The 24,561-nt window shown below is 45.2% G+C and overlaps 1 protein-coding gene across 2 annotated transcripts in view; it reads left to right on the forward strand.

Moving 5' to 3' along the window:
- Nucleotides 1–3,225: 3,225 nt before the first annotated feature.
- Nucleotides 3,226–24,561, forward strand: part of LOC139228628 (zinc finger protein 414-like) — a 42,028-nt gene continuing 20,692 nt past the window's right edge. Inside the window, exons 1-2 of one of the 2 annotated variants that reach the window (XM_070859821.1) lie at nt 3,226–3,344; nt 7,076–7,236. In XM_070859821.1, coding sequence (XP_070715922.1) covers nt 7,179–7,236 — 58 coding nt within the window. In that variant the 5' untranslated portion in view covers nt 3,226–3,344; nt 7,076–7,178. The remainder of the gene's footprint in view (nt 3,345–7,075; nt 7,237–24,561) is intronic. The other variant, XM_070859820.1, reaches the window with a different exon arrangement.

The raw sequence follows: 24,561 nt of genomic DNA on the forward strand, positions 1-24,561 counted from the left end.
CCCAACCCGTGACCAATATGTCGTCCTGAAGGACCACCGTGTGTGGTACCGACTTCAGTAGGCTCTCCATGTTTCTCTGGAAGATCGCTGCAGCCAACCGAATTCCAAATGGGCATCTGTTGTAGATGAACAGTCCCTTGTGCGTGTTGATGGAGGTGAGGCCCTTTGAAGACTCCTCCAGCTCCTGCGTCATGTAGGCCGAAGTCAGGTCAAGCTTGGTGAACGTCTTGCCTCCTGCCAGCATCGCAAATAGGTCGTCTGCCTTAGGTAGCGGGTATTGGTCCTGTAGCGAGAAACGATTAATAGTTACTTTATAATCGCCGCAAATCCTGACCGTGCCATCACTTTTGAGTACTGGAACGATCGGGCTAGCCCACTCGCTGAATTCCACTAGGGAGATGATGCCCTCGCGTTGCAGCCTGTCCAGCTCGATTTCCACTCTCTCCCTCATCATGTGAGGTGCCGCTCGCGCCTTGTGGTGAATGGGTCGTGCCTCTGGAACCAAGTGGATCTGCACCTTCGCCCCGGAAAAGTTTCCAATGCTTGGCTCAAAAAGGGAAGGAAATTTGTTAAGAACCTGGGCACATGAGGCCTCATCAACATGGGATAGCGCTCGGATGTCATCCCAGTTCCAGCGGATTTTGCCCAGCCAGCTCCTTCCAAGCAGTGTGCGGCCATCGCCCGGGGCAATCCAGAGTGGCAGTTCATGCACCGTGCCCTCGCAGGTGACCTTGACCATGGCGCTGCCCAGGACAGTGATAAGCTCTTTGGTGTACATTCTCAGTTTCGTGTGGATGGGGCTCAGGGCTGGTCTGAATACCTTGTTGCACCACAGTCTCTCAACCATCTTTTTACTCATGAAGGATTGGCTTGCGCCAGTGTCCAGTTCCATGGCTATGGGTAAGCCATTCAATTTTACGTTTAGCTTTATAGGTGGACATTTCATCGAAAATGTGTGCACCCCATTACTTCAGCATCTGCCTCCTTTCTCTGAGGCTCGAAATTGCTTTGATCCACCATGGACCGACCTTCCTCTGCCACGTGGTGGTTAGCAGGTTTTTCAGAGCTTGCAGCTCGTTGGAGGTGCCCCATTGTTCCACAGCTCTTGCAAACATACCCTTTGAAGTGGCATGAATAGGCTGAATGGAAGCCTCCACAACGCCAACAAGGTGTGAATTACCTTGAATTCACTCTTTGTTGCGGACTCTGAGTCATCTGGGTCACCTGAGGCCTGCTGGCAGTTGCAGACTCATGGGTTCTGCCCTATACATTTCTGCTCGCAAACACAGTTCCAGTTAATTTAGGAACATTGCTAGCACTTGTGTGCTGAGAGATTTGTTTGGTGTGATCACTGGTGGACATAAACGCCTGTGCTATCGCAATGGCCTTACTGAGGGTCGGTATCTCTACAGTCAAAAGTTTTCGTAGGATGGTCTCGTGGCCAATGCCCCAGTACAAAAAAGTCTCTGAGCATCTGCTCCAGGTAGCCATCAAACTCAAATTGTCCTGCAAGTCGCCTTAGCTCATCGACGTAGCTCGCCACTTCCTGACCTTCAGATCGCTGGCACGTGTAGAATCGATACCTCGCCATCAGCACACTCTCCCTCGGGTTAAGATGCTCCCGAACCAGTGTATACAGCTCCTCATACGACTTATCTGTGGGTTTCACCGGAACCAGAAGATTCTTCATGAGGCTGTAGGTCGGTGTACCGCAGACTGTGAGGAGGACCGCTCTCGTTTTTGCAGCGCTTTCTTCTCCGTCCAGCTCGTTGGCTACAAAGTACTGGTCTAACCGTTCGACATAGGCTTGCCAGTCCTCACCCTCCGAGAACTTCTCCAGGATGCCCACAGTTTGCTGCATCTTTGCCTTGGATTCGTATTCTCATCGCCAGTTATTGTGTTCCTAATACAGATGAGACTGCACACAGAGAGGTTAAAGTAGCAGTGACCTCAGTCTTTAATAAGACACTCCAGAGTGAGTAACAAGTCTTAGGGGCTGGCTTATATACAGTGCTCCCAAGGGATGCTGGGATCCCTTGAGACTTCAGGGGATGAGCTCCCTGGTGGTGGAACATGGGAGTGCATGCTTTACAGATACACAACAGATAAATATTTGGAAAAGATAACATTTAAAAGGCAGGGGAAAGGGGCTAAGTGGTAGCTCTTTCAGAACATTAAGCACAGTTTTACTTCTGTACTGTAACAGTCACACATGCATGCACAGCAGAAGATGCAGATTGCATGCATTGCATTAGGTGCGGATGGCACTGTGTGCAGATTGCATGTATTGTGTGTGTGGATTGCATCTATTGCATTATGTGTGGATCGCATGCATTGCATTATGTGCAGACTGCATGTGTTACATTGTGTGCGGATTATATGCATTACATTGGATGCCGATTGCATACATTGTGTGTGTGCAGATTATATGCATTGAGTGCGTGCTTAAGAACATAGAATTATGAACAGGAGTAGGCCATCTAGCCCCTCGAGCCTGCTCCGCCATTCAAAAAGATGATGGCTGATCTGGCCGTGGACTCAGCTCCAGTTACCCGCCCGCTCCCCGTAACCCTTAATTCCCTTATTGGTTAAAAATCTATCTATCTGTGACTTGCATACATTCAATGAGCTAGCCTCAACTGCTTCCTTGGGCAGAGAATTCCACAGATTCACAACCCTCTGGGAGAAGAAATTCCTTCTCAACTCGGTTTTAAATTGGCTCCCCCGTATTTTAAGGCTGTGCCCCCTAGTTCTAGTCTCCCCTACCAGTGGAAACAACCTCTCTGCCTCTATCTTGTCTATCCCTTTCATTATTTTAAATGTTTCTATAAGATCACCCCTCATCCTTCTGAACTCTAACGAGTAAAGACCCAGTCTTCTATCTGTATGCTGGTTGCATACATTACGTTGAGTGCATATTGCATATATTGCATCGTATGTGGATTGCATTGTGCATATTGTATGTGTGTGCATTGCATTGGGTGTGGATTGCATGCATTACATTATGCGGATTGCATACATTATGTTGTGTGCGAATTGTATGCATTGTGTGTGTGTGGGGGGGGGGGGGGGGTTCAGATTGCATGCATTACATTGTGTGCAGATTGCATGCTTTGCATTGTGTGGGGATTACATCGCGTGCGGATTGCATTGTGTGCGGATTACAGGAGCCCTTTAAACTGTCTGCTTGCCCCACCTGGATCTGCGAGTCTCGCGATGTTTGAGACCATGTTTTAAAATGGCTACATTGTAGCCGGGTTGTGTTGCGAACGTCAGCCAGTGATAGTATCCTTCCTTCTCCAGCAGTGCGCAGCCTGGTGCCGGAATTCCTCCCGGGATTGACGGTGAGTGTCCTGTTCCCGGCGCCTAAAGGTTGTAGCGGTGATTTTACGGTCGGATGTGAGTTTTGCCCCTTTTTATTTCGAGGGAGCGCAGCCCCGGACCTGCCTTGTTTACAATTCCAGTGAAACTGATCAAAGCTTTCCCGCGCACCGAGGGCATTTCACGTTTCCGGGTTTATGTTTCAAATCACTAAATGCTTTTAGGATCGAAGGAATTCCTTCATTTGGATACACTGGGATTTGGAATAACCCTGGGATGTTCCTTGACTATCATGTGGATGTAATTCCGGGAAGTGTTTGGGAGATTTAGTCAGGGTCTCAGTAAACATTTTGGAAGAAACCCTCAACTGCCTTTCACCTGATGAGTATTTGATTTTAGATCTGGGATGCTAAACTTCAGAATAGTCTTTGATCCATAAAGCCTCTTTACCTTAATTACAGGACAAATAAGCCCGCGAAAATAGGACGTAATGTAGCACAGAATTTGTAATTATTATAGTGCAAAAATTCGATTCATGCTATATTTATATTGCTCATCTTTAGTCTGAAATCTGGATTATGTGATCAAAACTGGATTAATAATTCGATGCCCTGCTGCCTTCTGTATCCCAGTGTTATTAAAACATAATGCATGAAGGAATAGGCCTGTAGAATGTTTACACACTATGTTACTAATAAAGCAGATCATATCACAGCATACTACTCTCATGATCCAGCTTTTTTGCATTTATAACGAGTCTTGGTTGGTGCCCTGGGCATGAGGCCTGAGGCCAGTTAGAGTGTGCTTCCAGTTGAAGTTTCTGATTGCCAGGTATTTGCAAATTACATATTCCAAGCCAATCTGCAAACTTTCCTACTTGTAATTCACCTCAACATGGAAATAATTGGGTTTCTTTCTGTTTGCATCTATCACCTTCGGTAGTGTTGCTTATGGCCAATCAGAGGATATGCTGTTTTACAGTAGGGTTGTTGTACAATGTATTAGTTATGGTGACTGTATAGTGGTTTGAAAAAGAGCAATGTTAAAGGTATAGCCATAGAATCATTCAGCCCTACTTTTCACTGTTCAGCAAAAATGGGCAATAGCCTACTTAGATGGGCGATCAAGTGCCAAAAGTCTAGCCCATAGAAATTTACAGCACGGAAGGAGGCCATTTCAGCCCACTGTGTTCGTGCCGATAAAGAGCTATCCAGCCTAATCTCACTTTCCAGCTCTTGGTCCGTAGCCTTGTAGGTTACGGCACTTCAAGTGCACATCTATCGAGGTACTTTTTAAATGGAATGAGGGTTTCTGCCTCTACCACCCATTCAGACCCTCACCACCCTCTGGGTGAAAATAATTCCCCTCAAATTCCCACTATAGTGTAAGCACGAAAATGGGATTAGACTGGTTTAAGTGGAGAAAAACACCAGTGCAGACTTAGTGGAACTTTAATGTTCTAGGATTCTGCATTAAAAATATTACAATAGAATTATGCTTTGCCTCAAATTTTGTATTTCTTAAAGAGCAACAAATCAGAACTACACTTTAAGCAGCGATTAGAGAGGGGGAAAAAACACAAATTGAGCCATTTGTTCCTGTTGCTATTTTGTTCCCTTAGCCTGCTGACTGCACGCAAAATACAATTTAAAACCACATAAAGAATTTGCAAAAATGTCAACCTATTCATCTGATTGTCTAACTTGTTGGAAATGCATCTGTTGAGTGTTGTCCCCTGAAATGTAACCTCTGTCAGGGGCTGAGGGCTGGAGTTTGACTGAGGCTGAGATTTGTGTGTCTGGTCTGGCTCTAAGGATTAGGTGATCCACCCAGCTGCAGTCTGTTTGACAGCCTGAGTCATTTCCAACCAGCTCAAATTGTCCTTGCCTGTTGTAACTCATGCCAACCTGCTATGACTTTGTCCTGAGCCATGAGAATTGCCTGGAGCCTGTTACTGGTCATTAGACAGTGTCTATGCCTAGCACCAACCAGGCTAGTTTTCAGCAGGCTAGTACTGTGTTTTAAAATATGTTAAATGCTGAAAACGAGCTTGTGACCAGGGAACAGTGTGAACAGGCCAGACCTGGGCTAGATCCTGGTCTCATAAACTGTAGATTCTGGAAGATGAAATCCTTTCTAGTGCTGGCTGTCAGACCTCTGGTCCACCCATCCCAGTCTTGCCAGATCCTAGAATTTCTCCGCACCCTGCCATGGTGCCATATTCTGGGAATTCCCCCTGTGAACTGGACCCCACATTCAATTGCCCACTCCCGGTGCTACCAAACCCCAGGACACCAACAAAGCTCCCAAATGCCAGGAACACCACTTTCCCAGCACTGCTCGGTCCCAAAATCCATTCTTGTGTGGGCTGAATTAGCTGATTTTCGTCAGGGTGTTAAGTGCACTAGAATTGACGTCAGCACCCCTGGGCCAAGGAAGGGAAAAATTGTAAGAATTCCAATTTGATCATTATCTAGTAACTTGGTTGTACATCCATACAGACCCCATCTCAAATGTTTTTCTGTATATGTGCGAGTCCACCCATCCCTGACAGTCTTCTGGCATGCTTCAGTATATAATGCACCCTCAATTATTTGCAGTGTTCTGTCTGCGTTCTCGAAATATGTGCATAATGGGAAATCTATGGGAATTGGAACTGCTTATCAAATTCAGACCAGCAATCTGCTGTGTTATTTTGGGGACTCGAGCTAACAATTTATATTATTCTCTGCATTGTGATAGATAGATCATTGAGATTCCACTGTGGCTCACTCTAGGCAAATTTGTAGCAGCTTTCCAACGACCTTTATACTCGCTGCTGCTCAGTAAAACTCCTAACGCAAACTCATGCAAAGATTTGATCGGACTACAGTAGGAATAGGAGAAGTCCATTACAACCCTCGAGCTTGTTCCGCCATTCAATTAAATGATGGCAGATCTGTATCTTGACCCTGTCGGGGGCTCACCAGTGAACTTGCTCTTTTAATTTACAGCAGCTTTCATTTGAAGACCGGATAATTTAATATCAGCATGAAAGTTTACGGAAGCAGCTTCCATCATAAACTTAAACATGGGAATTTATAATGGAAATAAAAAACTAAGAACAGAATGTATGACTTTAAAATAGGTACCGAATTGTCTGTGTGCCTTGGTCTGATTATCCTCCACCCTCTTACAACACCATAAGGGGATATACTCATAAATTAATTAGTCATTTTTTAAATTTAAATTTGCTTAGTTTAAAACTAGAAGTTTTGCTTCCGATCTCTAGAATTTTAAGTACACAACCTGCATATATTTGAAAATCATAAATTAATCTCCCTCAAGACATCATTTTCAAATGTGCACAGTAGAATGAAATAAGTTAGTAGAAGCGCATATCATGCTTGATTATATTCCTTAAATAAACTCTAATTGAATATAGGTATCTTTTTTTTAAAGAAAAAATTGGTTTGGTACCAAAATTGTGAGAAGGCTCTCCGGCTCATCCTTGCACAGCTGGAGCTGTGAGCTCGTTGCCCAAGAGCTCTGCTCTGTTACTGTCTATCTCTTGCATGCATGAACTCCTGAAAGATAGCAACTTTAATCTTGTCATTTGGACCTTTTTGAGTAAAGCTGTGATTGGAATCGTGTTTATATTTGCTGAACTGCATTTCACAGTCTGGTAACTAAATTAAGACGTAATTGTTCTGCTAATTTGTTTAGAAAAAGTCCAGAACAATTGATTTCAATCAAACTTTTGTTTCCTCTCCAGACAGAGGCATCAGATAAAGTCATTTTCTCTGGAGACTGGTGTCGCACCTTCCCCATCTGAGGTATTGTCTTACCATGAGCCCAGTCCCAGTCCTGGCACAAACATGTCTCTCAGGACGGAGCCAGAGAAGGGAGTGGTAGCCACCAGCCAATCAATGGAGGGTATGAAGCACTGAACGGGATTACAACCAGCCTTCCTTTAAACTATTCAGTGTCATTTTGTGTGTTTGAATGCTCCCAAGTGCAGTTTTGTTGAAGTACCATTTTGTTGATTATTTAATTGAGCAGTTTGAGCCATCACAGAAGGCCATTTGATGCTTTGTGTGTGTGTGTGTGTATACTTGGCTCTTTAAGTGAATTCTGCTACTTGAATCCTATTTTCCTGCCCTTCCCCTATATCCTTTATTCTTTCAAACACTCAGCCAGTTCCCTTTTTTTAATAGGTTTTAACCCTGCCCTAATAGTCACTTCTGCGAAAGCAATCCTAGTGCTTGCTTTGCTTTATTATGGCCTTGCTAACCTGTGTTGCAACTTTTAGTGATTTGTGTATTTGTACACTGATCCCTTTATTCCTCTACCCCACCTGGACTCGCACCCTCCAAGTAATATTCTTCCTACCAAAATGTAATACCTCACATTTACATGTGTTGAACTTCATTTGCCCATTCTACAATTTTATTAATGTCCTCCTGTAATTTGTTACAGTTCCCCTCAGTATTGACTCTCGCTCCCAATTTGGTGTCATCCGCAAATCTAGAAATGTGTTTTTGATTGCAGTCTAAATCATTAATATAAATTGTGAACAGCAGCCCCAGCACTGATCCTTGTGGAACAACACTACCCACTTCTGCCACAGTGAATAGCTGCCTTTTACCCCTACTCTCTCTGCTTTCTGTCTTGAAGCCAGCTGACCATCCATTCTGCTACTTGTCCCCTGACTCTGCATTCTCTGACCTTGTTCATCAGTCTATTACGGGATACCTTATCGAAGGTCTTTTGAAAATGTAGTAAATTACATTTACTGCATTACCCTTGTCCACTCTCTCTGTTACCTCTTCAAAAAATTCAATGAGGTTGGTCAAGCAAGACTTTCCATTTTGAAATCCATGCTGACTAATCATTATTATATTTTTGGCTTCTCGCTGTTCTTAATCTACACCACCTTGTTTCCAATTTGCAAATCAGTAGAAACAATGTTATACCATTTACCTTCTCAAAGCTTTATCCATACTCTATTTTTAAAAAAACCTCTTGGATTAATATCCATCCACCCCATTAATTTTCTCTCTCCTGGGGAGAGGAGTGTGTGGATATTATTTTCAGATCTTCATTAGATATAACCTCTCATCCTGGTGTCATTCCAATTAAGCTATCCTGTTTTCCATAGCTCTTAACATTCTTGCTATAATGAAGTGCTGAGAACTGCATGCAATACTCCAACTTTAAAGTAGCTAATGTCTTGTATAAATTTTTATGCCCGTTTTAGCATTCTCTGGCAAAATTTGATACTAGGTTCATCTCTTCCATGAGACTTGCATCTTGCTCCCGCAATCGCCTTCTCCCATCCAAGGCTTCGTTGCCCTTTCTGGCCCTTGTGCTTGCCAACAAAATGAAAGCCCTTCATACTGGCACTCCATTGGAAGAAGGACTAATTTTCCTAAGCTATTAACTCATTGCTTCCTGTGATGTGTGTCTGTGCAATACTGTTTGTCAATCTTTTAAGAGACTGCCTCTATATGAAATGAAAATAATCTAGGAACTCTTCTATTCATTTAGCTTTAATCCTTGCACAGGTCTATAGGAATTCTATAAGAAGTTGTGCATATGTACCATAAGACACTCTGGGCTAGAACTTGCACATTAATTTTAATAGGTGGAAAATTGTGCAGCATATGCTGACTTCACTTAAAGTCTCTATCTCGTCACATTGCACAAAGCTCTCTGCTAGGGGGTGCTAATTCATAAAAATCTACTTTCCATTAAGAATTTACTGAGAGGATCTTTAAAAATTACAGACACTTGGCTCTTTTAGGCCATGGTTGATTTTGTTGTTGGTACATTGCCAATATTATTGCCTCTCTGTTTCTTTTTAAATAAGTCCGGATAAGTGGCTTTAGCCTGTACCCTTTAGTAGTGGTGGTTTCCTGCTTTGAGTTTAATGGAGAATATTGTGGGCATCTCAATAATTTACTGTGATTTCGGGTTAATTGTTAGCTCTGAGCAATACTAACCTACACCTGGCAGAGAATAAATATGTGACTTTTAGCTTATACGAGACTTGGATCTGCTTCTGGAAACTGTAGTCAAGGCAGAAACATAACTGTAACGTGGATATGAGATGAGGATGGACCAGGCGTGATTGTGATGTTCCCATTGATCATAAATCAAGAATGGACATTTGGATCAGGTACCAGATAGATTCTAGTTTCCATGGGAGCATAACCTTCAGGAGAAGAGAAGGCGAGATTTTCTTTTTAAAGTAAGATTCTACATGCACAACAAGGAGATTGTGTTATTTTAAATGTTGTCATCAGAAGGTTTTCACCTCATTATGCAGTGACTAGATAAATATAGGCTGCATTGTATATTTGGGGTGTTCAGTGTAGGTTAAGGTCCCAGATTGGCAATTTGAAACGAATAGTGATGGTGCGATTCAGCCGCTGGAGACTCCCTAAGGACTGCAATCTGGATATTGCTGGCCGTCCCATTGAGGTGTCCAGCAATGAGGGATAACCGGAAAAGGGTCATGTATGAGGCACTAGCTTAGGGTGCCTGTGCTTTCTTCCATTCGGGTTCAAGGACCTGACCATTGCAACACTATTGCAGTATCCAACAGCACCTACCATCACACTTGCTCCTTCTACTCAGCACCTGGACAGAGCCCTAGGTTAAATAGCAGGGCAAGCACACCAATAGTATCACGAGGTGGAGACACGGGCCTTGCAGCGTATGTTTTCTGTAAGTAGCACTAAATAAATAGTGTTTTTTTCTTAGCATAGATATTTTATTGGTCGAACTGTGGAAGGTAATGAGTGCTGGGAAGGGGCTGAAAAATGACAATTTGGCTGCAGTATATGCACTGTGTGCCATCCCCTGGGGAAGGGGGATCAATCTGTTTTCATCATTATAAAAACAAAGTTGGTCCGTGACAGGATACATTTATTATTGGAAGTAGTTCACAATCACCAACCTTCGTTCAAATCTCCTGCACCATCTTGCACTCCTCCTCTTCTTCTTCGGGCCTCCCTTTCTTGTCTTGCTGCCCATTTTTTGGATGCAACAGTATAGTGATAATTTTGAATACTTTGTACTACAGAACCGCACCTATCTGGTCCAACCAACAGAATCTCGCTTCAGCATCCCTGTGGTTTTCTCGACAGCATCTCCAGATTATCGTACGAGCCTCATTTGTTTTGTGCTCTGCTGCTATATGGGGGTCTCTAATTGGAGTATTGGCCATAGCTACAAAGGGTGGTCTCGACCTCTCATGAGCCACCACCTTTCTCTCTGGACTTACAACCACTGCAAGGACCCTGGACTACTGAAGAATAATAAAAGCATTGTGGGTTCTCCTTTTAACATGCAGGATCATACTTCTGTGGTCTTAACCTACCTAAGCATTTATGGAGTGGTGATACTTCCTTGTCATGCATGTGTTTGGGTGACCTGTGGGGCCTGATGGCCAATGAATCAAGCCCCATAGACACTAACTATAATGACCTAGACTATTGGGAAGCCTGTCAGGTGGTAAGGTTCTGTGCCAGTTGGTATCTCCTTTCCATTGAGAGTTGCGAATGTGCTTCCCCTGTCGAATATTGCATCAGTCACGTCATCCGATCGTTTTACTGCAGGCAGACTTATCCTAGATGTCACCTGTGGCAGTTTGGGACGATCATGTTACATTTAGAAGCTTAATACAGGTGTGAAGACCCTGTTACGTTTGACTCTACTCTCATTTCTTTTTGTCTTCCATCTCTTGGTTTACTCTCCTAGGTGAACCAGTTTCCTTTGACCTTGAGCGTATCTTGTAGCCTTTGTATTGGGTAGAAAATTTCAGGAGTTTTACCAAGGGTCGCTGAAGGAAAGGTAATACATGTTCCAAGACATGATGGTGTAATGATTGGAGAGGACTGTTGAGGAAGTGAAGTTAGCATGAGCTTGTTACTCTTATCCTTTGTTGATGGAAGTCGTGAGCATGGGACGTGCAGTCAAAGTTAATTTGGAGTTGCTGTAGTGTATTCTGTAGATCCAGGCTATGCTGTAGCCACATTGCACTGATGGCGGAGGGGTGAATATTGAGCCCAATAACGGGCGCTGATCAAGTCAACTGCTTTGTCTTGGATTCGGTTGAGCTTCTGTAGTATTGCAGCGACTGGTGGTGAGTATTCCATCGTATTCTGACCTGTTCCTTTTTAGATGTTGCCGAGGCTTTGAGCGGTTAGGAAGTGAGCCACTCGTCAGAGTACCCAATATCTGTCTTGCTCTTATAGCCATATTGATGTGACTTGTCTAGGTTAGGAAAAGAGGAGATGCAACGAGACCTGGGTGTCATGGTACATCAGTCATTGAAAGATGGCATGCAGGTACAGCAGGCGGTAAAGAAGGCAAATGGTATGTTGGCCTTCATAGCTAGGGGATTCGAGTATAGGAGCAGGGAGGTTTTACTGCAGTTGTACAGGGCCTTGGTGAGGCCTCACCTGGAATATTGTGTTCAGTTTTGGTCTCCTAATCTGAGGAAGGATGTTCTTGCTATTGAGGGAGTGCAGCGAAGGTTCACTAGACTGATTCCCGATATGGCGGAGAGACTGGATTGACTGGGCCTGTATTCACCTGGAGTTTAGAAGGATGAGAGGGGATCTCATAGAAACATATAAAATTCTGATGGGACGGGACAGGTTAGATGCAGGAAGAATGTTCCTCATGAGGGGGGGCTGTCCAGAATGAACCAGGGGACACAGTCTAAGGATAAGGGGTAAGCCATTTGGGACTGAGATGAGGAGAAACTTCTTCACTCGGAGCGTTGTTAGCCTGTGGAATTCTCTACCGCAGAGAGTTGCTGATGCCAGTTCATTGGATATATTCAGGAGGGAGTTAGATATGGCCCTTATGGCTCAAGGAATCAAGGGGTATGGAGAGAAAGCAGGAACGCGGTACTGAGGTGACTGATCAGCCATGATCTTATTGAATGGTGGTGCAGTCTCGAAGGGCCGAATGGCCTACTCCTGCACTGATTTTCTATGTTAAGCCTCTAGTCAATGGTGACTCCTCCCCTCTCCCCCCCCCCCCTCCCCCCCCCCCCCCACAGGGTGTTGCTGGTGAAGCGGTTGAAGGTTGGAGAAGATTGCTCAAAGTGTGTTTGCAAATAAACTCCTCCCAATCCAATTCTTTTCTAGTTTGTGTCGGATAATTTTTGGTTCTTCGCTTTATCCCCTTTTCAAAGTTGGGTTAAGTAGTGCAGGATTATTAAATCTAGATGAAAAATAACGAACGTGTTGAGAATGGATGAGGTATGTATTCACTTACTAGCGCAAACCTGTCTAGACTGGTAACGGTGATCACAGTTTATGCCAAAGCCGCGGCCTGCATTTGGGGTTTGCTGATTGATTATGTTTAGGCCAGAGGATGGGACGACCTTGGATGTAGCCTGGAGCCAATGAAGGTTGAACAGGTTCCCACTAGTGCTATGGTTTAGTTTCACTCCAGCGGGGAGCTTGTTGAGCGTGAGATGGAGCATTGCAGCGAGGAAGAGCGTCGCCGCGATGATGCAATCATGCTTGACCCCAGTCCGGACGTGGATTGGGTCTCTGGTAGATCGGTTGGTCAGGATCTCGGCTTGCATGTTATCATGAAGCAGGCGGAGGATGGTGACAAACTTTTGGGGGCAGCTAAAACTGAGGCTCCATAGTCCCTCACGGTTGACCGGGTCAAAGGCCTTTGTGAGGCCATGGACCATCTACAGTAGACACCTCAAAGCGCTGGAGAAGTATCACCAACGCTGCCTCCGCAAGATCCTGCAAATCCACTGGGAGGATAGACGCGCCAACGACAGTGTTCCCGATCAGGCCAACATCCCCAGCATTGAAGCACTGACCACACTTGACCATCTCTGTTGGGCGGGCCACATCATCTGCATGCCCGGCATGAGACTCCCAAAGCAAGCGCTCTACTCGGAACTCCTACACGGCAAGCGAGCCCCAGGTGGGCAGAGGAAACGTTTTAAGGACACTCTCAGATCCCCCTTGATAAAGTGCAACATCTCCACCGACACCTGGGAGTCCCTGGCCAAAGAGCACCCTAAGTGGAGGAAGAGCTTCCGGGAGGGCGCTGAGCACCTCTTAAGTCTTGTTGCCGAGAGCTTGCAGAAAACAAGCGCAGGCAACGGACGGAGCGTGCAGCAAACCAGACTCCCCATCCACCCTTTCCTTCAACGCCTGTCTGTCCCACCTGCGACAGCGACTGTAATTCCCGTATTGGACTGTTCAGTCACCTGAGAACTCACTTTTGGTGTGGAAGTAAGTCTGCCTCGATTCTGAGGGACTGCCTATGATGGTGGTGGTGGTAGTGTTTCAACAAGGAAGAAGTGAGCATCCACCTTGAGATTCACCTATGTTGAGAGAATCCAGGGGAGCCATTATTTTGGATATGTGTGATGAAGTATAGTAAAGTTTGTAAATTACTGTAAGTAAACACTCTCATGGACTGAATATAATTCACTTACCTGTTTAATTTTGAATACATTGTATGTTGACTTCTAGCTGCCTGTGTCATAGAATGACCGGCTATAGAATAGCATTGGCGGAGGCCCAGGAACAAGTTCCCCTCTTCTATTTGTTAATGGTGCAAGTTGGAATTGGGGAAATAAAGAAGAAAAATAATGACACAAAAAAATCTTGCGGATGAATTTTTTGGCTTTTACCAATGATTATTTTCTTGTACAAGAGGGTGTAGGCTAAATTAAATAACTGCATTATTTATCTATTTTGTAAAAGAAAGTATTTTGGACGCTTTGATGTAGTGTAATCAAGATTGCAGCAGGGGGCGTACAAGAATAGGAAATGGGAAGTTCAGCTGTACTGAGCTCTGCCATTTTCAGTCTTTTCAATTTAAGATGAATATTCATAGTTTCTGAAGTATAATCAAGCCCTAATGGAAGTCTAATCTGGCCCAAATTCTGGCCACATTTCAATTTGTTTACTTTTGGCCACCTTCTTCTATGATCTATTGAAAACCTGATGTATGAATAATCAAAATAATAAAACATTTTTAATGAGCCCAATCAAACAAACTATATCCCACAAAGGGGCTTGCTGTGGAATTAATCCAGTCTTTGAAGATACATTTGTCTGTTTTTTCTTTAAGTTGATAATTAAGGCTCCAAGGGTTTAAAAAAAATACACACACACACACACCCAACTGAAAGCTATAATTTCCATCAGCTGTTTCAAATCTGAAATTGCCATAGATTCTGGTCAATTATGGGCTCCAGTAATGGTCGGCATCATGTGATGTGGTAATGAATTGGTTAAAAGCTGGTAAAGAAACATGGAGGGGAAAAAATCATTTAGGTTGGTGTACAATACCACTTTTCATTTCCTTTTTTATCTTCAGTCCAAGCCTGCAGGACTGTGCTCCAGTTAAATCAGAAATCTCTTTGTTCTCGCATTTTTCGACCACTGTTAATTGGCAGTCTATTCAGGTTAACATTTCCTCCTGTGCGGGCCAAGAATTGAATTTGTTATAACCAGTTCCATCATTTAATCTTCTAATTGCCTTTGAGAGTTTACAGAACTTCGATTGTCTTTCCTTTCCATCAACCTTTCCTTTTTGTTGTCTATCTCCCACTCCAGGCCTACATTCCCTCCTCCGTGGTTTCTGGTCATAGAATTACAGAAGTTTACAGCACAGAAGGAGGCCATTTCGGCCATCGTATCCACCCAGGCCAACAAAAGGCTATCCAGCCTAATCCCACTTTCCAGCTCTAGGTCCGTAACCCTGCTGGTTACAGCACTTCAGGTGCACATCCAAGTACTTTTTAAATGTGGTGAGGGTTTCTGCCTCTAACACCCTTTCAATCAGTGAGTTCCAGACTCCCACAACCCTCTGCATGAAGAAATTTCCCCTCCAATCCCCTCTAAACCTTCTACCAATTACTTTAAAGTTATGCCTCCTGTTTGTTGACCCCTCTGTGAAGGGAAATAGGCCCTTTTTATCTACTATATCTAGGCCCCTCATAATTGTATACCTCATCAACATAGGCAGTCCCTCGGAATCAAGGAAGACTTGCTTCCACTCTTAAAATGAGTCCTTAGGTGGCGGAACAGTCCAATACGAGAACTACAGTCCCTGTCACAGGTGGGACAAATAGTCGTTGAGGGAAAGGGTGGGTGGGACAGGTTTGCCGCATGCTCTTTCCGCTGCCTGCGCTTGGTTTCTGCATGCTCTCGGCGATGAGACTCGAGGTGCTTGGCGCCCTCCCGGATGCACTTCCTCCACTTAGGGCGATCTTTGGCCAGGGACTCCCAGGTGTCAGTGGGGATGCTGCACTTTTTCAGGGAGGCTTTGAGGGTGTCCCTGTAACGTTTCCTCTGCCCACCTTTGGCTCGTTTGCCGTGAAGGAGTTCCGAGTAGAACGCTTGCTTTGGGAGTCTCGTGTCCGGCATGCAAACAATGTGGCCTGCCCAGCGGAGCTGATCAAGTGTGGTCAGTGCTTCAATGCTAGGGATGTTGGCCTGGTCAAGGACGCTAATGTTGGTGCATCTGTCCTCCCAGGGGATTTGTAGGATCTTGCAGTATACACCTCAATGAGGTCTCCCCTCAGCCTCTTCTGTTCCAACGAAAACAAACCCAGCCTATCCAATCTGTCCTCATAGCTAAGATTCTCCACTCCCGGCAACATCCTCGTAAATGTTCTCTGTACCTTCTCCAGTGCAGTCACATTCTTCCTGTAATGCGGTGACCAGAACTGCACGCAGTACTCCAGCTGTGGCCTAACCAGTGTTTTATACAGTTCAAGCATAACTCACCTCATATTCTATGCCTCGGCTAATAAAGGCAAGCATTCTGTATGCTGCCTTAACCACCTTCTCTACCTGGCTTGCTACCTTTAGGGATCTGTGGACATGCACTCCCAGGTCCCTTTGTTCCTCTACATTTCTCAGTGTCCTACCATTTAATGTGTGTTTCCTTTCCTTGTTAGCCCTCCCCAAATGCATTATCTCACACTTCTCTGGATTAAATTCCATTTACATAAGAACATAAGAATTAGGAACAGGAGTAGGCCATCTAGCCCCTCAAGGCTGCTCCGCCATTCAAAAAGATCATGGCTGATCTGGCCGTGGACTCAGCTCCACTTACCCGCCCACTCCCCATACCCCTTAATTCCCTTTTATTGGTTAAAAATGTATCTGAATGTATTCAAATCATAGATAATGAGCTAGCCTCAACTGCTTCCCTGGGCAGAAAATTCCACAGATTCACAACCCTCTGGGAGAAGAAATTTCTTTCTCAACTCGGTTTTAAATTGGCTCCCCCGTATTTTGAGGCTGTGCCCCCTAGTTCTCGTCTCCCCGACCAGTGGAAACAACCTCTCTGCCTCTGTCTTGTCTATCCCTTTCATTATTTTAAATGTTTCTATAAGATCACCCCTCATCCTTCTGAACTCCAACGAGTAAAGACCCAGTCTACTCAATCTATCATCATAAGGTAACCCCCTCATCTCCGGAATCAGCCTCGTGAATCATCTCTGTACCCCCTCTAAAGCTAATATATCCTTCCTTAAGTAAGGTGACCAAAACTGCACGCAGTACACCAGGTGCGGCCTCACCAATATACTGTACAGTTGCAGCAGGACCTCCCTGCTTTTGTACTCCATCCCTCTCGCAATGAAGGCCAACATTCCATTCGCCTTCCTGATTACCTGCTGTACCTGCAGACTAACTTTTTGGGATTCATGCACAAGGACCCCCAGGTCCCTCTGCACCGCAGCATGTTGTAATTTCTCCCCATTCAAATAATATTCTCTTTTACTGTTTTTTTTCCAAGGTGGATGACCTCACATTTTCCTACATTGTATTCCATCTGCCAAACCTTAGCCCATTTGCTTAACCTATCTAAATCTCTTTGCAGCCTCTCTGTGCCCTCTACACAACCTGCTTTCCCACTAATCTTTGTCATCTGCAAATTTTGTTACACTACACTCTTTCCCCTCCTCCTGGTCATCTATGTATATTGTAAACAGTTGTGGTCTCGACACCGATCCCTGTGACACACCACTAACCACCGATTTCCAACCTGAAAAGGACCCATTTATCCCAACTCTCTGCTTTCTGTTAGCCAGCCAATTCTCTATCCATGCTAATACATTTCCGCTGACTCCGCGTATCTTTATCTTCTGCAGTAACCTTTTGTGTGGCACCTTATCGAATGCCTTTTGGAAATCTAAATACACCACATCTATCGGTACACCTCTATCCACCATGCTCGTTATATCTTCAAAGAATTCCAGTAAATTAGTTAAACATGATTTCCCCTTCATGAATCCATGTTGCGTCTGCTTGATTGCACTATTCCTATCTAGATGTCCCGCTATTTCTTCCTTAATGATAGCTTCAAGCATTTTCCCCACTATAGATGTTAAACTAACCGGCCTATAGTTACCTGCCTTTGTCTGCCCCCTTTTTTAAACAGAGGCGTTACATTAGCTGCTTTCCAATCCGCTGGTACCTCCCCAGAGTCCAGAGAATTTTGGTAGATTATAACCAATGCATCTGCTATAACTTCCGCCATCTCTTTTAATACCCTGGGATGCATTTCATCAGGACCAGGGAACTTGTCTACCTTGAGTCCCATTAGCCTGTCCAGCACTACCCCCCTAGTGATAGTGATTGTCTCCAGGTCCTCCCTTCCCACATTCCTGTGACCAGCAATTTTTGGCATGGTTTTTGTGTCTTCCACTGTGAAGACTGAAGCAAAATAATTGTTTAAGGTCTCAGCCATTTCCACATTTCCCATTACTAAATCCCCCTTTTCATCTTCTAAAGGACCAACATTTACTTTCGTCACTCTTTTCCTTTTTATATATCTGTAAAAGCTTTTACTATCTGTTTTTATGTTTTGCGCAAGTTTACTTTCGTAATCTATCTTTCCTTTCTTTATTGCTTTCTTAGTCATACTTTGCTGTCGTTTAAAATTTTCCCAATCTTCTATTTTCCCACTAACCTTGGCCACCTTATACGTATTGGTTTTTAATTTGATACTCTCCTTTATTTCCTTGGTTATCCACGGCTGGTTATCCCTTCTCTTACCGCCCTTTTTCACTGGAATATATTTTTGTTGCGCACTATGAAAGAGCTCCTTAAAAGTCCTCCACTGTTCCTCACTTGTGCCACCATTTAGTCTGTGTTCCCAGTCTACTTTAGCCAACTCTGCCCTCATCCCACTGTAGTCCCCTTTGTATGCTCGTTTGAGACACTACTTCCTCACTCTCAATCTGTATTACAAATTCAACCATACTGTGATCACTCATTCCGAGAGGATCTTTTACTCGGAGATCGTTTATTATTCCTGTCTCATTACACAGGACCAGATCTAAGATAGCTTGCTCCCTTGTAGGTTCTGTAACATACTGTTCTAAGAAGCAATCCCGTATGCATTCTATGAATTCCTCCTCCAGGCTACCCCGTGCGATTTGATTTGACCAGTCGATATGTAGGTTAAAATCCCCCATGATTACTGCCATTCCTTTTTCACATGCCTCTATTATTCCCTTGATTATTGTCCGCCCCACCGTGAAGTTATTATTTGGGGACCTATAAACTAGGCCCACCAGTGACTTTTTTTTTTTTCCCCCTTACTATCTCTAATCTCCATCCATAATGATTCAACATTTTGTTCATTAGAGCCAATATCATCTCTCTCAACTGCCCTGATATCATCCTTTATTAACAGAGCTACCCCACCTCCTTTCCCTTCTTGTCTATTCTTCCGAATTGTCAGGTACCCCTGTATGTTTAATTCCCAGTCTTGGCCACCCTGCAACCACGTTTCTGTAATGGCCACCAAATCATACCCATTTGTAATGATTTGTGCCGTCAACTCATTTACTTTATTTCGAATGCTGCGTGCGTTTAGGTAGAGTGTTTTAATACTAGTTTTTAAACCATGATTTTTAGTTTTGACTCTTCCTGCAGCCCCCTTATCTTCATACATATTGTCCCTTCCTATCACCTTGTGGTTTACACTTACCCCAGTGCTACTCTGCTCTGTTGCCTCCTGCCTTTTGCATTCTTTCTTGGGGTCCTGTTCATCTGCACTCTCACCCACTCTAACTAGCTCAGAGCCCTCTCCTGGGTTCCGAATACTCCTCACATTGAGGCACTGAGCTTTCAGCTTGCCTTTTTATTACACTTTGACCCTTTAGAATTTTGCGGTACAGTGGCCCTTTTTGTTTTTTGCCTTGGGTTTCTCTGCCCTCCACTTTTACTCATCTCCTTTCTATCCTTTGCTTCTGTTTCCCTGCATTGGTTCCCATCCCCCTGCCATATTAGTTTAATTCCTCCCCAACAGCACTAGCAAACACTCCCCCTAGGACATTTGTTCCGGTCCTGCCCAGGTGCAGCCCGTCCGGTTTGTACTGATCCCACCTCTCCCAGAACCAGTTCCAATGCCCCAGGGGACCCCTGCACTACCTTCCTTGCACTGCTCTTCCTGCTGGTCTTCCATTCCCTATCTGGCTGTGGACCCTTCTCCTGCGGTAAGACCAACTCGCTACATGTGCTACTCACGTCATTCTCAGCATCGTGGATGCTCCGGAGTGAATCCACCCTCCGCTCCAATTTCGCAACGCGGTCCGTCAGGAGCCGGAGGTGGATACACTTCCCGCACACGTAGTCGTCAGGGACACCGGAAGCGTCCCTGAGTTCCCACATGGTACAGGAGGAGCATAACACGTGACCGAGCTCTCCTGCCATGACTTAACCCTTAGATACACTTAAATTGGTGACAACACTGTTACAGGTTACTTACTGATATAAAAAAGAAAAAGAAAAACTACTTGCCAATCACTTACCCCTTTGGCTGTGATGTCACCTTTTGATTCCTTTCTACTACTTTTCTGCTTTTTCTCCCGGCTGGAGCTGTAGAAGCTGGGCCTCACCACGCTGCTCCCGCCGACTGCCGCTGCCTGTGGAACACCCGCTGGGCCTTTTATAGGCCTCGCCACGCTGCTCCTGCCGACTGCCACTGTTCTGCCCACCTGACCAGTTGATTGATATTTTCCTGCAGTCTGCAGCTTTCTTCTTCATTATCAACCACACAGCCTATTTTTGTATCATCTGCAAACTTCTTAATCATACTCCCTATATTCAAGTCTAGATCATTGATGTATACCACAAAAAGCAAGGGACCGAGTACTGAACCCTGCGGAACCCCACTGGAAACATCTTTCCAGTCACAAAAGCACCCATCCACCATTACCCTTTGCTTCCTGCCTCTGAGCCAATTTTGGATCCAATTTGTCACTTTGCCCTGGATCCCATGGGCTTTTACTTTCATGACCAGTCTGCCATGTGGGACCTTATCAAAAGCTTTGCTAAAATCCATATAGATCATCATCATAGGCAGTCCCTCGAAATCGAGGAAGATTTGCTTCCACTCTAAAAGTGAGTTCTTGGGTGACTGAACAGTCCAATACAGGAATTACAGTCTCTGTCACAGATGGGACAGACAGTCGTTGAAGGAAAGGGTGGGTTGGGAGTCTGGTTTGCCGCAAGCTCCTTCCGATGCCTGCGCTTGTTATCTGCATGCTCTCGGCGACAAGACTCTAGGTGCTCTTCCTCCACTTAGGGTGGTCTTTGGCCAGAGACTCCCAGGTGTCGGTGGGGATGTTGCATTTTATCAAGGAGGCTTTGAGGGTGTCCTTGAAAAGTTTCCTCTGCCTACTTGGGGCTCGCTTGCCGTGTCGGAGTTCCAAGTAGAGCGCTTGCTTTGGGAGTCTTGTCAGGCATGCGAACAGTGCGGCCCATCCACCTCAAGGGCCTACTATCAGCAAGGGCAGACATCGACAACAAGGTTCAACACCGCCTCCAGTGCGCCAGCGCAGCCTTTGGCCACCTGAGGAAGAAAGTGTTTGACGATCAGACCCTCCAATATGGCACCAAACTTATGGTCTATAGGGCTGTAGTGATTCCCGCCCTCCTGTAAATCCTGTTAGTCAGACATGACATTCCTTAACAAATCCAGGCTGACTGTCCTTGATTGATCCGTGTCTTCCTAAATGTAGATTTATCCTGTCCTTCAGGATTTTTTCCAGTAATTTTCCCACTACTGAGGTTAGGCTGACTGGCCTGTAATTACTCGGTCTATCCCATTCTCCCTTCTTAAACAAAGGTATTGCAGGCTCAAATTTCCCCAGGAGTTGCACCGTTTTTTTGGAGTAAGTAGCTTTTTTTTGGAGTAACTTAAATCGCAAATTTCCCCATTGCTCCAGTGTAAGTCAGTTAGTTAGGTTTTTTTCTAGTTTTGTTTGTTCTCTCCAAAAGGGGGCGTGAGAAGCCACTTATGCCTCTTCTGGCCATGGAAGCAAATTTGGCCAGCGAAAAGTTACTCCAAACTAACTTAGGCCAGTGTATGTGGCCACTTTTGTAGGCACCGAAAAACCTAACATTTAAGAAATCAGCGCAAGTAGCCAGAGATGGCGGAGGAGTGGTGGTGGGCAGGGGGGGGGGCTAAAGACCTTATCACAACAGCTGCACAACATCATCAAAAATAAATGAAAGATAAATCAGCTACTGAAAATAGAGCAGTCCTACCTTGCCGACTGCAGAACGCTAGTCCTCCTGCCAGGGCTAGGGGCGGCAGACACCATGACTGTAGGGGTGAAGGATTTTTACTTTTTACAGTTGTCCCTAAATGTTGCGTGGTTCTAATGGAACATGATTCAGTTTTAATGCAAAATATCTTTTATTGGATATTTTACAGTGCACTTCAACGACAACAACAACAAAAGCAAAACAAGGCTACACCCATCCCTCACCCACATCTCTGGGAAAGTGCACTTCCTCCTGAGGTCGGTGATGGTGGGGGGCGTTGGGGTCCCGGCTTGGGTCTCGCCGGTGGCTAGTGCGTAGATTGAAGTGGGAGTGGCATTTGAGTATCTGGCCTTTGTGCCCTAATTGCAGAAGCTCGTGGCATCTGCCATCGTTTGCACACCCTCTGAAATGCCCACCCTCACTTCCTGTCTCAGTGCTGAGATTTCAACCGACCGTGTCACTACCTTATCACGCACTCCATTGATGGCCGCCAAGAGTGATCTTGCGAGGGCATTGGTCTCCTCACCCAATGACAGAACCTGATTAATCTCTGCTGAGGGCTGCATCTCAGGAGAGACTGGTCAGTTTCTCCTTCCCCTCGCCGTGGGTCTGCCTAGTGGCACCACTGTACTATGGACTGATCCATATCGCGGTCAACATTCTCCCGTGAACACATTTCCATTGACCCCTCCTCCCCCCACCTGCCTTGGTCTGGAGCGCATGCATCTGGATCTTCTGGTGGATCTTCAGGATGTTGATTGTCGTCTTCTGCAAAATACAACAGAACAGTCAAATGGTTGGCAGGATGGGTGGCATGAGTAGTCTAGCGCGTAGCAGGCCAGTCAGCAGGTTGATTTGAAGGGCCACTATGCATTTTAATGACTCACCCTCACCCTTGCGTGTGGGTCCAGCTTGTGCAGAGCTGATTCTTTTTCTGCCGGTGCGATTCAGCAAGACAGCAACCCTCTGTTCCAGGGGTGACAGTCGATTTGGCCGACCTCCTTCTGTGCTAAGTCTTCTCCTTTTGTTGTGAGCCAGTTTCTTCTGCAAAGATTAATTTTCAGACATGGTGGGACAAATACAGATGGTCACATTTTCAATTGCAATTCAATTTAAAGATGAAGATATTACTTACGCTCACTACTTGACCAACGTCCTGTCATTTCTTCTTGCACTGGCTTCCAGATCTTGCAGTATTGACCCATGCAGAGTATTCTTCTGCAACTAGGTTCCATCTTCTTCTCATTTCCTTGGGTGAAACTTTTGACAGCCCACTCATGCTGATATCCAGCTCCAGCCATTTCTCCACAATGACAGTCACTAGTTTCTCCACTTCCTCATGGAGGAAATTCTTTGTTCGTCTTGCACGCTCTTGCGCCATTCGTGTATCGGACTTACACGCAGGTAATGTTCAAAAATCACACCTCACCTTTCTTCCACCTATCCAGCACTCCTTTCCACTCCCTCAACCACACACAAATCAATATTTAAACCTTACCTTTATATATGGTCCATTACCAATGATACTGAGGAAGCTCTCTCTTTAATTGGCCGATTGCCAAGCTTCCTGTTGCACTGCACATGCACGCACGCTGAAACGCCCATTGTGCATGCGCGCACACTCAAACAGACATGCGTCCCCCTGCCGGCATTCCACAAGACACTGGGCCCAAGCCCCGCCGGCCGCGCTGAGCAAGCGCGGCCGAAGCTCCGCCCCCCGCAGGCTCTACACCGCCACGTCAATGGATCCAGACGACAAGGGAGCAGCCAAAGTGGAAGGTAAGTTTTTGGCGCTTTTCTTGGCTTGGAAAGTCGGCATGCCACCCCTAACTGCACCGCTCTCGGCGGCTGGGAAAATTTGGGCCCGTGATTAGCAGTCCTCCAGTCCTCTAGCACCATGCCTAAAGCCAGATAGGATTGGAAAATGATGGTCAAAGCCTCTGCTATTTCCCTTTTGCTTCGTTTAATGGCCTGGGATACATTTCATCCGGGCCTGGGGACTTACCCACTTTCAAAGCTGCTAAACCCCTTAATACCTTCTCTCTCCCTATGTTTATTTCATCTAATATTTCATACTTCTCCTCCTCCAATAGTAGTGACCCTTTCTTTAGTTATCCTCTTGCTCTTAATATATTTATAAAACATCTTTGGGTTTTACTTGCCAAGAATTTTTTTCATGTGCTCGCTCTCTCTCTCTCTCGCTCTCTCTCTCTCTCGCGCTCTCTCTCTCGCGCTCTCTCTCTCGCTCTCTCTCGCTCTCTCTCGCTCTCTCGCTCTCGCTCTCGCTCTCTCTCGCTCTCTCTCTCTCTTCCTAATATCCCTTTTTGATTTCACCCCTGGACTTTCTATACTCCTCGAGAGATTCTGCAATATTTGGCCGTCGGAATCCGTCATAAGCTTACCTTTTTTTTCTTTATCCTACCCTGTATGTCCCTAGACATCCAGGGAGCTCTAGATTTGTTAGTCCCACCCTTTTCTTTTAAGGGCACATATTTGGCCAAAACCCTACGGATCTCCTCCTTGAAGGCCTCCCACTGCTCTGACACTGATTTACCTTCACGTAGCTGTTTCCAGTCCACTTTGGCTAAATCATCTCTTGGCTTAGCAAAGTTGACTTTTCCCCAATTTAGAACTTTTATTCCTGGTCTAACCTTGCCCTTTTCCATAACTACCTTTAAAT

This window comes from Pristiophorus japonicus, chromosome 18 (assembly GCF_044704955.1).
Source record: "Pristiophorus japonicus isolate sPriJap1 chromosome 18, sPriJap1.hap1, whole genome shotgun sequence".
Lineage (NCBI taxonomy): Eukaryota > Metazoa > Chordata > Chondrichthyes > Pristiophoridae > Pristiophorus > Pristiophorus japonicus.